This window comes from Pteropus medius, unplaced genomic scaffold (genome assembly GCF_902729225.1).
Source record: "Pteropus medius unplaced genomic scaffold, Ma_sr-lr_union100, whole genome shotgun sequence".
Lineage (NCBI taxonomy): Eukaryota > Metazoa > Chordata > Mammalia > Chiroptera > Pteropodidae > Pteropus > Pteropus medius.
This window is the reverse complement of record NW_024349799.1, coordinates 7,979,064-7,995,628: the sequence shown is the minus strand read 5'-3', so window position 1 is coordinate 7,995,628 and position 16,565 is coordinate 7,979,064. Positions and strand designations below refer to the sequence as shown.

The 16,565-nt window shown below is 35.1% G+C and overlaps 1 protein-coding gene and 1 long non-coding RNA gene across 16 annotated transcripts in view; one reads left to right on the top strand and one right to left on the bottom strand.

Moving 5' to 3' along the window:
- Positions 1-16,565, top strand: part of SYNRG (synergin gamma) — a 68,098-nt gene that overhangs the window by 31,322 nt on the left and 20,211 nt on the right. For all 15 annotated transcript variants that reach the window (XM_039885901.1, XM_039885900.1, XM_039885911.1 and 12 more), the window contains 3 exons: positions 3,437-3,555; positions 3,746-3,808; positions 7,186-8,133. In XM_039885901.1, the coding sequence (XP_039741835.1) occupies positions 3,437-3,555; positions 3,746-3,808; positions 7,186-8,133 (1,130 nt within the window). The remainder of the gene's footprint in view (positions 1-3,436; positions 3,556-3,745; positions 3,809-7,185; positions 8,134-16,565) is intronic.
- LOC120620868 (uncharacterized) lies at positions 9,027-16,127 on the bottom strand. The gene is made up of 2 exons (XR_005658009.1): positions 13,401-16,127; positions 9,027-13,157 (listed from the first exon to the last, which is right to left on the bottom strand). It is a non-coding gene; the product is annotated as an uncharacterized LOC120620868 (long non-coding RNA).

Below are 16,565 nucleotides of genomic sequence, written 5' to 3'. Positions count from 1 at the left end.
CCAGTCACCAAGTGAAAAACATGTTATTTATTTTGGCTCCGTTTTCTCTCCTGTACCATCATCAACTGTCAGCTCTGCTTGACTTGGAAAAGGCCATCGGTGATCTTGCTTCTGCCTTCTCTCTCAACTATTGTCTTTTCACCACAGCTTGTATTCCAGCCATCCCAAAACAACTTCAGACTCTCCATGCTCTTTAAAGCTTATGGCCTTTTACATTCTATTCTATTCATCCTGAAATTGTTTCTGTAGTTGATTCTAGCTCCATTGCAAAACTCAGGTTAATATGGGAAATTTTTACTAACCCCTCTTGATCAATTTCTACCTCCAAGATGAGTTAAGGGCCCCTCTCTTTCTACTGTCAAGGTACCTTATGAATATCTGTGCCCTAATTATAATTACTAATTCACCTATTTCCCTCACTAATCTATAAATACCTGAAGACAATCTTTCATGTGTTTATATGTCATACTTAGCCCATGATATGTAATTAATAAAGGTTTGTTGGATGATTAGATTGTAGTATGAAGGTTATAAACTGAATTTATCAAATTGGTGGTTCATTCCTCTGAGAATAAACCTCTTTTAGTAAATGAAATGAAAATTTGGGCATAGAAATTTTTAATAAGATGGTGCCCAAACTTGAGATATATGGAGTATTAGCAATTTTGTGTCACATTATCTCCACATAATAGTTTACTTTCATATACAGCCATTCTTTGCACATTTTTCTTTTTCAGTTCTGATTTGACTACTTCCATGCTTTCCTTGCAAGAAAACATTTTGCTCATGTCTAAGAATCCACTCATTGTTTGCTTATTCATTCAGAAACATTTACTTAGCATCTGTTATAGGCCAGACACTGGTGTAGGCACTAGAAATACAGAAGCAAAAAACACCGTTCCTGCTCTCAAGAAGCTTAGTTTTATCTAGGTATTTATATTATCTGATAAAACTCTCTTAGGATTGGTCCTTAAATGTGTGTATATGCATATATAATGAATTCCCTAATTGATGATAATCTATATTACATATTGTGAGTTTATTTTAAAAGGATATTTGTTAAATTGAAATATGAATAGCTAAGCCTAGGTGGGACCACTTTGGGCAGTATTTTTAAGCAGAAAATGGGCATTTGTCCGAGAAGATGAAGACAAGTAAGGTATTAGATGTAGGCTGGAGTGGAGAGTATTGTTAGTCTGAAAAATTACATTAGTTAGGGGTGGCACCAGTTGTGAGGTGTTTTATGATTTGTGGCATAATCTATAAAGCATTTTAGAAACAAATGGCGTGATGAAAGTGATTCCTACTACTGTATGGGATAAATTCAACTGCCATGGTAATCCTGTTGTGAGATGATGAGAGGTACTCTGGGTTTAAGAGTTACAGATACTGAAAAGGATTTATCTGAGAAATTGGATGGACTCAATATTGAACTGGATGTCGAAGTCAAAGGAGAACTAACACATGAGTAGGCATGAAAGGGGACATGGAAGATGGCAGTATCATTTATTTATCCATTCAGAAAATACTTAGTATGTCTCAAGCACTAGGGAGCCTAGAATAATAAATAAGGCAGACATGGTGCACTGATGACTGAATAGTTCAAAAGGATTAAAGTGTAGGGGTTTTGAGTTGGTTAGTTTTATTTTGCTTTTTAAATGGGTATATTGAACAACTAAGTAAAACCATCTACCTCAGACATATGGAGTGATTGTAAAACATAAATGGATTCACTAGAGAAAAAGCAAAATACATATTCTTTACAGTATCATCTTTCAGTAAAATTCATGTTTTTAAATTTTAAACACTCTGCTTCTCTCACTGAGTATCTTTCATTAGTATTAAAAAGTAGAAATAACTGTTTTCATGTTTAGAACAGATAATTACTTTATATAACTGGCATAAACACTTTCATAGTGATTACTGTTTGGTTTTTTTAAAAATAATTTCAGAGGAAGAACTGGAATGAATTATTCATTTGTAATATGTGTAAAATTATAATCTGAGTCATAGCTTTTTTGAATGGAATTTTGTTGACTTCAGTCAGCTGTACTTCATTACCCTAAAGAGCCACCATTTTTCTTCAATTTTGAAAACAATTTTAAAGTTAATAATATTCAATTAAATGTCACATTTAGAAGATTTTACCAATGGGCTTTAAAAGAGCATAGCTAAAGTCGGCAGGTCATGAAAAACAAATAGATCGTTCAGCTTTGTGTTTTTCCTAAGACATTAATTACCTTTATTCCTATGTAACATTCTGTTCAATGAGTTATAGTTTAATTACTTGTAAAAATTTTAAAAATTCACCCATAATGTATAGGTGATGACCTATTTGTCAAGATCAAATATGTAGTGTTGTGAAATTATAATATTTGATAACACTAAGTCCTAAAGCACTGTGGACCCCCATTAGCATGCATGTGCAAGAGTTGGGTTTCTTACCTTGCTTGGAGGCCACTGATAAGAAGATTTAAATGACTGTGGAAAGATTTTTGCTCTACGGCAAAGAACTCAATAGAAATCCATTTATATCACACGTGTGTGCGGTATTGAATGACACAAACCAGTGGTGGAATGTAGTTATTCATATGTAAAGGTTGTTCTTCTTGGGAGCTGCCTGGGTCTGATAAGAGAGAGGGGGAGAAAAAAGCAATGCTTTTATAGTATGTGTTTTAGCCGTCCAAGAATACCCACACAGATACTACTCATTACACTATTTTTCCATCCAGGGAGAAATATGTCCACAGGCAAAAGTATCTTCATCTAATTTTGAAGTGATTGTTGTTTTGCTACAAAGATAGCTTCTGGAACCGCTGATGTGATTCTTGTAAAAATGCAAATTGTATTAACTCTACTGCTGCTTATCAGATGTGTGAACTTCTGCCAGTAAGCAATGCAATATGATCAAAAGAAAAACGATTTACATCTTGGCTCGAACAACAGTTTATAAATAGATTTTTTTCTTAACTATTTCACCTCCGCATTCTGACCCCATTTTAAAGAATAATTTCTATTAAGGTTAACATAATTTACTTTAAAATGCTGGATATACCTTTTTGGAGCAGTTCGCTTTTGCAGTTTTATAGACCTTAGGTTAAAATTGCAGGTCATCATTCTATAATCTACTTCCAATGCCATTCCAGTGGTTTTTATGGCTTAAAGAGATGATTAGATGGTCATTGTGGATCTGCCCCCTCTTTAAATAATCAAGAAAAGAGTTATTGGTTGGGTGTTATTTCAGTATATTTTTCCAAGGAAAAAGATGTTATCTTTAGTCATTTGTGGTGTATATATATAGTTTCTTAGTTTTAAAACGGGGAATCATGAGTTTTAACTAGCTACCTCTTTGCCACTTTAATTCTAAGCTCTTACTTGATGATAAAGGAAGGATTAAATGTTCTAATCATTAAGAAATATTTCTTTTTTCTTTTAGTGCCCCTTCTTTGTTGATGCCACTTCCTGGAACTAAAGCATCAACGTCAATGGATAAGTATGCTGTGTTTAAAGGAATTGCAACTGACAAGTCCTCTGAAAATACTGTTTCATTTGGAGGTAACAGCAGTTCGTAAATTCATAAATCTGTTAATGTAAATCTTTGTTTTTAGTGTTGGACTTTTATGGTAAATGTGTAAAATGGTTATGCCACATGCTGAGTGTGTCTGGGCAACCCAGTCTGCTTGCTTTCTTGAGTTGTGACCTCAAGGTTCCTAACCTCACTTGAGCTTCTGTCTTTTCATCATAGAGCCTGGTGATAAATATAGTGCTTTCAGAGAACTTGAACAGACAACAGAAAGTAAATCCTTAGGTAAGTTTTTGATTCCTTAAATGGATAAATTATTTCAATTTCTAATGAAAGATCTTCGATAATTCTTTCAGTGACACTCCTGAACATTATTTTATTGTGTGTAGGGTTTCTCTCCTCCCTCCTACTTCCCTTTCCCTTTCCCGGCCCCCCCTTATCCCCTCCTCCCCTTGCCCCGTCTCTCCCCCGACCCCACTGTGTGTGTGTGTGTGTGTGTGTGTGTGTAAATTACAAGGAAGCAAAGTGTGGTGCAGTTATTGGGAATTATTTTCTAACATTTAGGGCTAACCCCAAATCAATGCAGTTTTCTCTGAAAACAGTGCATTCTTTTCACTGATAGTCTTCAAGCCAACTTAGACTTCTGTATCAAATGGAGGGCAGTGACTACTTTCAGTTATTTTAACGTTCAATGAGACTTGAACTGTTGGCTGTGCAGCAATCTGTGGACTACAAAAGGCAGCAACTAGTCTTTTACTTTTCAAGATTTTCAAAATTGGTTATAATCGAAAGATGAAGTAAGAGGGGTTTTTGTGCATATGTGGTTCCCATCTCTGATAGAAGCACTTATTAAATAGAGTGGAAAAGAATATGGAATGATAATTTGAGATCCTTATATGTAAAGACTGAAAGTTCTGTTTATGGTTATCTACCTTTGTGTACTGAATGCTTAAATTTTGGAACATCCTTCAATCATTTGTTCTCACCCTTCTGCCCAGAGGATAGGGATGGGAGTGGAGAGATGGGAGGAGAATATAGACAAGGTAAGGTATATGTGAAAGTTAAAGTAGAGAGTGTACTGCTTAAATATCTCTAAGAAAGGAAACACCTCTTCTGAAGATGCTCAGTCCCTTACAGCTCTTAGATTCTAGAAATGATTCCTGGTGTTTCATTCAAGACTTTAGGATATAATAACTATTTCTTCCTTTGTGCCTATATTAGGTACTAGGAGTACAAAGTTAAGCCCTAGAGGAATTTTTTGACTTGTTAATTTGTCATTTACTCCCAGCAATGCTTTCATCAATTCTTGGGCCAAGACAAGTCTGGAGCAAAGAGCATAGTTTGATATCAGGGTTCTTTGTGTAGTATGATATGTATGTTATTCCTGGGAAAGGCAGTGATGCCACCAAAATGTAAGCAACACCTTAGTTCTGCTTTTACAGTACTGTATTAACAGAATCCTAGATTGTTGTTGCCGTTTTTGTTTGCTTACTTTCATTACTATCTGTAAGGCTTTCCAAGTAGAGATGCCAACTTTGTTCATTTTAGAATATATTCTACTTGCATTTAAAGTACACTGGCCTAATTTCATCAAAGTTTGTTAGTATCTTAGAATTTATGTTGACTCTTACAGTATTATGTTCAGAGCTGCGAGTTTGTTGAGTTACTAAATGACAGAGTTTACTAATATTTCATTTTTTCTACCCCTACTGTTTAAACCATAAATTAAAGTCTATGAGGAAAATATTCTATGTAGAGAAGCGACACTTCTTATTGAAGTTTTAGTGAAAAGTGATCTCTTTCGAAATGCTTTTAGGGCCTAAAAAGTGGCAATTAGGGAAACTTATGAAGATTCAGAAGCTGACAGAAGAGCTGTCAGTGAAGTAATATGCTTATTGTACCTTCTGATATGCAAGCTTCAAATAACTGCAACTAAATTATTTGCCCGAAAATTCCCTTTGTTTTTGAACTTGTAAACCTACCCATTTTTATTTCTTTTTAACCCTTTCACCCAGCTTACATTTCTAATGGAAAAGTTTACAATTCATCAGTAAGTTTAGTTTGCTGTGGTGATTTCAAAAAATAACAAAGCAAAACTTGTCAATTTCACAAATATTTCAAAGCAGCACATCAAAAATTTACGCTCTGACAAAATTGGCTGCTTATTTTCATTTACAGAAATAATGCAAATATTATCAGTGACATACTTACCTAAAGTACTAAGGTGATTTTTTTTTTTTAAGTTTTAAATCTGCTTTTCCTGTCAATTTGTGAAATTGACTTTAGTTTTATTGATGGTACGTCTTACAAACATAAAATACAAGAATTCTGAATGCTTTCCTCTCTTTCTAAAATTTCCCTAAGAATGTTAAATAGGTTTCTCTGTGTTGATGACATATGCTAGTAAATAATAGTTAAGTATCTCAGATTAGGAGGAACAGTCAGCTTCCATTGTTTTCCACGCTTATTTCATATGATACATCAATGTATATATCATGTTACAAGCACAATATATTTAAAAGTCTGTATTGTTTTAATGACAAATTTAATTTACAACTTTAAATACGTTTTTGTAGTTCATAAAGGAAGAGCTTCAGACACCATTAGAAAACTGAGCTCATCTGCATCCTAACCTCATACCTATGAATGATAACATTGCTATAATAATAAAGGATAAAAAACCTAATAAGAATCATGGCTCCAGATCTTTCTCAGCATCTTAACTGAGTCTATTTAACTATTTATGAGAACTACATTAGTACTTATTTTCTTTGCCTAAAACATTAATTAAAAAATTGTGTCAGTAACCTCATCCTAAGAGTAGAACAATAAATGCTAAAATTTAAATCATATCCTTTGGAAGTTTTAATAATAAGAGTTGGTATTTATTCAAATCCTTTTTAATTTTAATAAGAATAAGCTCTCATTGGTGCAATAAGATGGCCAATTTTAAGAAAAACCCAAGCACTCACAGATTTTTTTCTGTGAGATTCAGTTTATTTGTTGGAGAGTACAGGGAGAAGCGGCTTTACAATGTACCGTTGGCCAGAATGCTTTGCAAATAAGTAGATACCTTTTCAAAACTTTTTATTGAAGTCGCCTTCAAATTAATGCCTCCATATACTTGAGCAAGACCACAGTATCTGATGATATGCTTAACATGCCTAGTTGAGCAAAGTATTGTACATCCTAAATATTAGACTTTTTGTAATACTTTATTGGTACCTGTGATATATTTTTCCTGCTTGAACACCATGTAATACATTTTATCCTTAAAGGGCCACTGTTTTAATGTCTCTCTTCAGTAACCTCCAGCACTGATTTTTTATTCTGTTATACGCTTGGATGGGTAGCCATATTGAGAAAAAGTCCTGAGAGCAGTGCTTTTGGATCTGGCACCAAGAGACATATCACACCAAAGGAGCAAATGAAAAATGATAGGTGCTCTCAGTTTGATTTTTATTTATTTCCTATGATTAGCCTTCAATGTGGAAACAAATACGTAGTTTCTAAAGGAGTATTTGGTAGGGTTTAAACTGTGGTTAAATTATATCAAGCCAGTGAGGGAAATCTATAAAAGTATGCTTGTCATTTAATATGCTGTGCATCATGTGGTTTTCAGCTCAGCATTTTTATTTATTTGGTTGTGTTTTCTCTTTCAGGAGAAAACTTTGCAGAATTCAGATCTGCAGGAACTGATGATGGTTTCACCGATTTTAAAACTGCCGATAGTATATCACCACTAGAGCCACCATCAAAAGACAAAACTTTTCCAGCAGCCTTCCCCTCAGGAGCTATACAACAGAAACAGCAAACACAAGTGAAAAATCCTCTGAACTTAGCAGACTTAGATATGTTTTCCTCAGTTAATTGCAGCAGCGAGAAACCATTATCTTTCTCAGCTGCATTTAGTGCATCAAAATCTGTTTCTACACGACCACAGTCAACAGGACCTGCTGCAGCTGCGACAGCATTGGCATCAACTAAACCTTCTAGTTTGGCTGATGAGTTTGGAGAGTTCAACCTTTTTGGGGAATATTCTAGTCCAGCATCTGTTGGGGAGCAGGATGACTTTGCAGATTTTATGGCTTTCAGTAACAGCTCTATTTCATCTGAGCAAAAGTCAAATGACAAATATGATGCCCTTAAAGAGGAAGCTAGTCCTGTTCCTTTAACCAGCAGCTCGAGCAGCACAGTGAAAACTGGACAAAACTCAGCTCCTGCATCTACCAAATACGATGTCTTCAAACATCTTTCCCTGGAAGGATCTGGACTAGGTGTCGAGGAACTGAAAGATAATACTCCTTCGGGAAAAAGCGACGACGATTTTGCTGACTTCCACTCCAATAAGTTTTCTTCCATGAACTTGGACAAATCCCTGGGAGAGAAAGCAGTGACTTTCAGACCCACCAAAGAAGACTCTGCTTCGGTGAAGTCCTTGGATCTCCCTTCCATTGGTGGCAGCAGTGTTGGCAAGGAGGACTCTGAAGACGCACTCTCTGTTCAGTTTGACATGAAACTGGCTGATGTGGGAGGAGATCTTAAACATGTCATGTCTGATAGCTCTTTGGATTTACCAACAGTTAGTGGCCAGCATCCTCCTGCCGCAGGTGAGGAATTGGTGAGATTGCTCTGGTGATGGTGACGTAAATTTCAAAGATGGTTCTGTGGGTGTCGATTTACAGAAAAGTAGGGCTCTGGCTCTTAACCTTTATGAACTTTTAATAATTAACCTCTTTGTTGCCAGTCCCCTTAAAGCAGTGTTAAATTTGATTCTAGGTATATTTGGATGTATGGATACCATGAATACTTAGGAACTCAGATCGGATAGCTAAAATATTTTTATTTTTCAAATCTAACACCAGCTAGGTGTTAGAAGCATATAAAAATCCACTGCTAAATGAACCCCACATTGCCAGAAATTTTATAGACTTTTACAGTGTTAGTGGTGTTCCTCCATTTTTTTGAGTAAGATCACCATTTCCCTCTCCTTTTTTCTTCTCTTGGCTGTATTTGGCAGCTGCCAGTATAGTATTGTTTGGTTTACAGAAACTGACTCTTGTTGGGTCAAGCAAGTAAAAATGACTAGCCAGTTGTACGGCAGTTTGCTTCGTCCCTACAAGAGAAGAAGAGGGTAAGAGCTTGTGTCTGGATGTCCTGTGGGCCAGGGTCCGGCAAGGAGGAGGGCATGAGTTGTCAGTGGAATTCAGGTACGGTTTTTAGTGTTAACTCTATTACTGGAGGTATTAAAGTATAACAAATCTGTAGATGGTAGAATAGGGTAACTGTTCACTTTCTCATAAAATGTTTGAGAACATCTTATAAGAGAGCCCTCTTAAAATTCTATATGGAGTTACATGTAGCAGTTTATTCTCTAGTTTAACTCCTCGTCGTAAAAACTAGATTCCTAAGTGTCCTAGTTTATATTTTGTTTTGTTATTTGATATGTATATAGAAAGATAAACCTATTTTGTGGCCTTTAATAATGAGAAATATCTCAGTATTACTCTAGAAAATTTATTGCGCATATGAAGGGTTTATTGTTTTTTAAACCAGAGAGGGACACATCACACACTTCTAAGTTTACAGATTCAGGCAGAAATTGTAAAGTGTTATGACGTTTGCGTATCTCAGATTGGTAAGTCAGAAAACAAAGTCACGTCCATCCTTTGGCTATTGACGTGCTGAAGGAGTCCTTAAACAGGGTGCTGAGTGAGGAGCAGCTGTCAGAGACTGTGTGTTTCGCCTTGCTACTTGCTTAGGCGTTTTCCAAGTGTGGTGGGCTGTCTGCAGAGCTCCTTGTGCCCTTGTCTACTTCCTTGTTTTGTCCTTTTCCTCAATTTTTTTTTTCATTTTCTTTTCTTTTTTGCTGCTGTTTGTTTGATAGTGATGTTGTTTCTTTTTTGTATGAGCTGCTTGAGCCACAGCAGTTGGTTGCAAAGTGCTCCATTTTTCTGAACAACAATATTTGATTTTTATTTTAAAATCTCATAACAAGTAAACTAGCCTTTGGACTCTGAAATTATTAATTAGAAGCTATTTTTCTGAAAGTGAATCTATATTTGTTCACAGTGCCAAGCTAGATGTCTTTATGAGATGAGTCTAATCTGAGTTTGGGATGTCTTCACCCTGTCCCCATTTTATTTGGGAAAGGGAGGTTGGTTTTTTTGACTGAGTTTGTTCTGATTGACCTGTTAAAATAATCTGCTGTGCCCATGTTCTTTTATGTATGTTTGGAACATTTCCAGCCTTGGAACCTGTAATGTTCAAGCCAAGTTTCTTCAGTTTGAGGATATTCTCAAAAGCAGATTGTTTCCTCCTTTTGATCTGTAAACCTTCTGCCAGAAAGGAGCAGTATCCCCTTAGAGCGGTTGTTAAAAGGGGTTGAGGCTAACCAATGAGCTATATTGTTGTTGAGCAAAACTGCTGCATAAATGTATTGTAGAGGGTAAATGTCAGGGACTTCTTCTAGGCAATTTGGTTTACCTTATCCTAAAGTTGACCGCAGTATCTCTTGCTCTCTTAGTTTGAGGGGTAAAGGTGCTTCTTGTTGGGAAAATTAGAAGTGGACTAATGAAGAGAGAATGAAACCAGTAGACTGCTATCTCTGGACCTTAATCCTATTTAGAAACCCTAACTTAACTCTGAAGGGGATACTGTCTCTTTTAACTCTGCTATAATTCTTTGTACGGAAGGTAGATAATACTAATAATGTTGCCTGATTTCGCTGCATATTATTACATTTAACCCTTTGAGCCTTTGCTGAGTATAATTTCAAGTAGGCTGCTTTTGTTCCCCCACTAAATTTAATCTGTCTGGCACCGAAGCATCTTGATGTGCAGTCATTAAGATCATCTGGTTTTGTTGGCAGCAAGAACTTACCCTCATTTGTGACACTCAAAGGGTTAGCAAGATTTCTGTAGCTACCTACCTACCTACCTACCTGTAAAGTAGCTCTTCTTTGACATTGAAAACCTTTGTATTTTAATCAGCGCCCCACCACCACCACCACCTTTTTTGGCTGCTTTTCTGATGTCTTTTTTTCAATTTAGACATTTTCTGTGTGAATGTGCCTTTTTGAACTTGCTTTGGTATATCCCTCTGCAAATACTGATCTGCATGCTTATCCTGATGACTTCTTTTCCAGCTCTTCTGTACTACTCTCTTTTGTGATCTGTAAGTCCTATGTTAATAAATCATTCTTTGGCATATTTTGAAAGTGTGGGGATGTGTGTAATTTGTACTTTTTCAGGGTTAGACCAAAGAAATACCTGTTTCATATCAAGTTCAAAGGAATAGCATCTCCTGTGATTAGAAGGTTTTTTCCTTTTGTCTGTTTTGTTTCCTCCAATACCTTTCTCCTAAGAAAGTATTGGTACATTTTAGCCTTTTCCCCTTATAATTCCACTGATAAAAGTTTTTAACATGGCACTGGATTAAAGTAGAACTTTAAATATTTTTTTTAAAGTATAAACTTTACAATATTTTCCATATTAGAAGGAAAATTTACTTTCTTTAGCGAAGAAACTGAGTAGATTTTGTTGATTAGTAAGGCTCACTGAGCCTGTCTCCACTAGGAGTTACCCTGTAAGGAGATGGGGAAAGCGAGGGAGCAGCCTTGAGTGCTGGGGGAAGAGGGACACATCTGTTAATAACTAGATAGCTATAGATTTAATTTTAAATAAACTATCTAATGGTATCGAGATGGATGTCTGAGCACAGTTAATGTAAACTGAATTTAAATTGATAATCTCTCTAATGGAAAGTGTTCATTGCTGATACCAGGAAGTCTTTAGGACTGAAATTGATTTGAATTTGAAATGGGGTACTCCATCTTCTAATTGTAGAGCCACATTATCTTTCCAACTTCAGAATGTATTATGAAGCCACCCTCAGTTGTTTTTGACTTAGTCCATAAAGCAAGTTCTTAAAATGAGTTTAAGGGATGTCTTAGACAAAGGAAGATTTAAACATTTTCATTTTTAAGAAAATAATTCTAGAAGACTCACAAAAGTTAGCAAGAGTAGGCCAAATTTCAAAAAAAAAAATTTTGCCGCTTTAGAGTATAATAATAGCAAAAACCCTTGGGAATATTATTGTTTACAGATCAGAAACCCAAGGCCAATACAAACCTTGGAAAAAAGGATCGTTTCCATGGTTTACATTTTTTTCTTATGATTTGAGGCTTTAGTTCTTTGTTCTTTTTTAAAATTTGAGTCAGACAAGACATTAAACCATTGAAGATGAGGATTTTGAATAGCGTTCCTGAGAGATCACTTATAGTATCTGAAATATGCCATTTGAGAAAGAAAAAAGCCGTGCATTGGAGTTTAGAGTCACTCTAAGGAAAGCTGAGTCTGCCATTCAAAATACCATGTTTTCCAGAGCATAATGCTATGGATAGTTGAATAATGGTTTCAGAAACCTTGTGTGCTGCTAACTAATTTGGAAGAAAGAGATCTTGGCATAGACTCTATCTAGTGATAATACCAGCTGCCTTTTATTTAGGATTTTTTTGGTGTGTGTGTGCCAAATATAAAACCAATCTTGTGATAGCTTTGGCTAAGGAATTCCTTTGTCAGTGAAATCACCTAATACTAGGCTGATCCATCTGGGACTGCCGTTATTTTAATTCCTTTCTGAATTTTTCTGAGCAGCCTGCAGAAAAGGACTGAATATAACTGTGCATAAAACATAATCACAGTTACAAATTGAACAGTTAATGTTTCCGGAGTAACATTTACTTTTTAGGGAGGAAGTTTTAATAATATAACATAAACTTTCAATAAAGACTTGAACTCTATGCTATAGGTTCAAACAAACAAAATATTATGTTTTGTTAACCCCGATACCAAGTAGAGTAAGATATGGTTAGTACTTGACTTCATACAGTGCCTAAGAAATTATACAAATGTATTTATATTCTACAATCACTCTCTTGTTCAAATTTAAATCCCTGCTGATTTTTAAAAGCAGCAAATAAACATGAAGAGGACACTGGGAATATCAAAGAAGCTGGGCTAAATCCTAAATTAACTCAAAGAATCAAATTATTCTTAAAGGACTAGCTTTGTTTTTCCATTAGTTGAATATTTTTGATAAATTGTTTTGGAAAATGCTGGCCCAGTAGCTTTTGAGGGTCATATGCATTGGAGGGTGTCCTGGGTGCTACCTTCTCCCTTGCATAGCCATCTTCTGTGCTCATCTGGTATTTTTTTGATGAATTTTTTTAATGATGACCATGAGCAGACCGACTATATATCCTGACACCATTTCTTGGCCTTCCATCCTCCTCTGACTTAAACTTATCCACAAGATTGCCACTTTTTAAAAACTGAACTTAAAGCATTGACACAACCTGCATGTGCTTACAGATAGCATGAATAGCATTTAAACCGTTGATTGATACGAGCCAGTACAAATGAAGAATGGAAGGTTTCTCTGCAGATTAGAAAACACTGGAAGGCAGTTATACAGCAGCATTTTATAGCGTGTCATACTTACACTGTGATCACTTTCATTCCTGTTTTCTTCAACAACACACATCAGGGTATTTGAGACTTACAGGACACAGACCAGGTTTTGTAATTATTAGGGAATGTGAATATGACTGATCTCAGAGGGTAGAATAGGGCTAGAGGTGGAAAGAAATTGAAATGTATAAATATTTCATGGTTTGCTTTGGTAAATGAAGTTTGAATTAAATCAGTATTGGAAATTAAAAGATATTTAATTTTTAAAGACTCTTTTTCAGTCCATTGAACATTGTTATTGCTATATAAAACACTAGGGAATAGTGGAATTTGTGCATGTATCTCCTTTTCCAAACCCCTTTCTCAAAAGTCAGTAATTCTTAATCATCTGGGCATATGCTTACAGCTTTAGAAAATATCCATGGGAATTGGTATGGCCTTCCGTGTCCTGTAATGGCAGCTCACATCCTTTGTTCCAAGAAATGCCTTGTTTTCATGTACAACATCTGTTCAGAAAGGATTTGAATAGAGGTTATGGAAGAGACTGTGATAGGGTTACTTGCTAGCATAAGCAAGAAATCTATGTTGTGATTTGAGATCCAGGATGAAAGATGAAAAGCAGATTGTATAGTTTATTCCTTTAGCCTTTGTAATAGGACATTCCTGGTTGCAAACAAATACGTGTATTAAAGCACACAATTTGGCATATTTGTGTGCAATTGCAGTTCAGCCTAGCACAGCCTCAGAGTTCTCCAATAGAATTGGAAATAGAGTAGTGAGTCTCTATTCATTTTATTGCATCCATTCACTGTTTTCTTTTTCCTTTCTCAAGAGCAATTTTCAGAATTCGGCTATCAAATTGAAAACCCATCTGTAGTAACTTCAGTGATCACAAAATAAAATGTAGGTTATTCCATATTATTTTTCCAGGTAGGGCTTTCATCACTTATGTTGTAGGTTTTACAGAATCTTTGATATTTTTAGGAACATCGTACAATAATACATATAATTTGGCTGCTTAGAAAATGTAGAACTGTTAACATGGAAAATGAAGAATTTTCTTGGTTTAGCTTATCCTCAGGGAATTGATATACCATATTTTCTTAGAAAATGGCTTACTAATATCCACTATGCCAAGAAATACTACTGTTTTTATATTATTTGTAAATGCTAAGGTTTAGGAATACAATATTCTCACATTCCTATGTAATATCAGTTTTATGTGTTCAAATGAATTGCACTTTAGTAAATTATTTTTTTTACACTGCAGTAGCCAATAAATAAGCAAAGTGAAATTTAAAAATCAACTTTGAGGCTTGATGTTAGTATATCCTACATATTTTACTCTTTATTATTATTTTTTTAAGTATAAAATATTTTAAGTCTTTTATTTTTTAGTTTTTCACTTAGTTATTTCTGTGAGTTACTCCAAAAGCCAAATTTTTATGCTTATATTTGTACTAAAAGTAAGATTTGTTAAAGACCTCTAGTATTATAAAAATACTTCTTCAACTAAGATAATCCCTTAGTATAATGTCTTTTACTTGATTATATATACTACAATGATTTCTGTGTTGTTTTTTTTTTAAAAAAACTTGCTTGCTTTTTTTTCTTGTTGCATAATTACACAAAAAGGTCTTTTTATTACCATAGCAGTTTAGTTGTGATGTTGGAATTAGAGCTTAATTTTTCATTAAATTTATCTTTGGTCTCTAGGAAAATTGCTACCCTTTTAGTAGATTCTGGGAGCAGTTTATAATATAGCTTCCCTCGAAGAGCTTTCTAGTAGGGTCTAATAGTAAAAATCCAAACTGAAACATTCTTCTGAATATACCCCTGAAAGACTAGTCTTGTGTTTAACTGCATCTGTCTCCTAATTGAATTTCATCTCATTTGAGGCAGAGTACTTTCTGATTCCTTTAAGTTGAAGGGAAAACTGAACAACACTACAGCCAGAGAATAAGAAAGCATTTTGCCTAAAGTTTTGTTTTATTCATTCTAAACTATAAGTTTTTCACCCAAATCTTTTTTCCCTTCTGTTTAATAAGCCAAAATTTGAAGGGTACCATTTATATTACAGAATTTTAAAATATACTGTTGTTCTGCAAGTTCTCTGTTTTTCAGTGGTTGGCCTTTTTGTACATCTAAGGTTTTTCACTTTTATATTAATTTAGTACCCTTTTCCTAATAGGGTTGAGAGAGGGAGAGAGACAGAGGGAGAGGAAAAAGAAGAAAGAAAAAGAATGAATACTGTTAGAAGAGCTATGGAAATGTCAGGAGTCCCTTAACTGTCATAAACCTATGCAGTATTGCTGTGAAAGAAAGACAAAATGACCCAGTATTGGTTCACCTATTATGAAAATCTGGGTCACAGAACTTTTGAGAATTTCCCTGTAAACCATGTTTGTGGTTGTCAGAGAGGGAGTCTTTTATTTGGCCTTCTTGCCTCATATACATTGACTAAAATGAAACTAAACACATGTCAGCCAGACTGAATGGACAGTGCCGCTGAAGAGGTGGCTTCTCTACCTGCTGTCATGTACAGAGTTATTCAGCCTCAGTTGGTTTTGCTTTCTGAAAATGGGCAAGAAAGTTTCCCTAGTAAGACCACTAACATGATGAGTTGATATTTCATTTTTGCTTTGAAATAATTTCATTTTAGGCCCTAAAGCAGCAACTAAATGTCCAGTTGAAGCTGGCGGCAGCTATGTTGTACAAATATCGCTATTATGTATTGCTCACCACACACTGGATTGGATACTTTACACACATTATCAGTTAATCTTCACAACACAGCCTTTCCAAGTACATGGCCTTCTCCTCATCTTACAGATAAGCAAACCGAGGTCAAAAAATGTTAAGTAGCTTGCCTAGTGTCACACAAGTAGTAAGTGGCAGAGCTGGGAGTTGAATGCAGATCTGTCTAAATCAAAAACCTACATTCTTTCTGCTGTTTTATGTTACCTCCTAAATTATTTAAACATATATTAAGGATATAAAATGAGTCTTCTGCCCCAGCATTTCTTTCTTCTTCATTATCTTCCTCCTCCTTCTCCTCTTCCTCTTCTTCTTCCTTTTCCTCTTCTTCAGATGAGGGGCTGACACATACTTGAAAGAGAAACAGGATTCAGACCTTTGATTCTATTTTTTAGGGGCTAAAGTAGATTAGATCGATTTTTCTTTCCTCATACTCCATCACAGCAATATGACGTCCATATTGACCAAAAAAACAACTAGGTAAGTAATTGTTTAATTAAAATCTTATATTTGGCCTTGCTTGAGACAGAAATTCCCAATAATCGATTAAAGTTTAGGTAACATTTTCACTTTAGTTTTGAGAAATTCTCAATTTTTAATTAGCTTTCATGTACATTTTATATGACCGTGTTTTAAAGGATCGTTTTCCAACAAAGTCAAGGTGAATGAGATGTTTTAAGCAGGAAATATTGTAATAAATACATTTTAAAGTTAATAAGTGAACAGTTTATTAAACAACCCTATTCTCATACCAACCAGTATATATACACATTGGTAGATGAACCTATCTTTTTTTTCTTTTAGTAATTCTT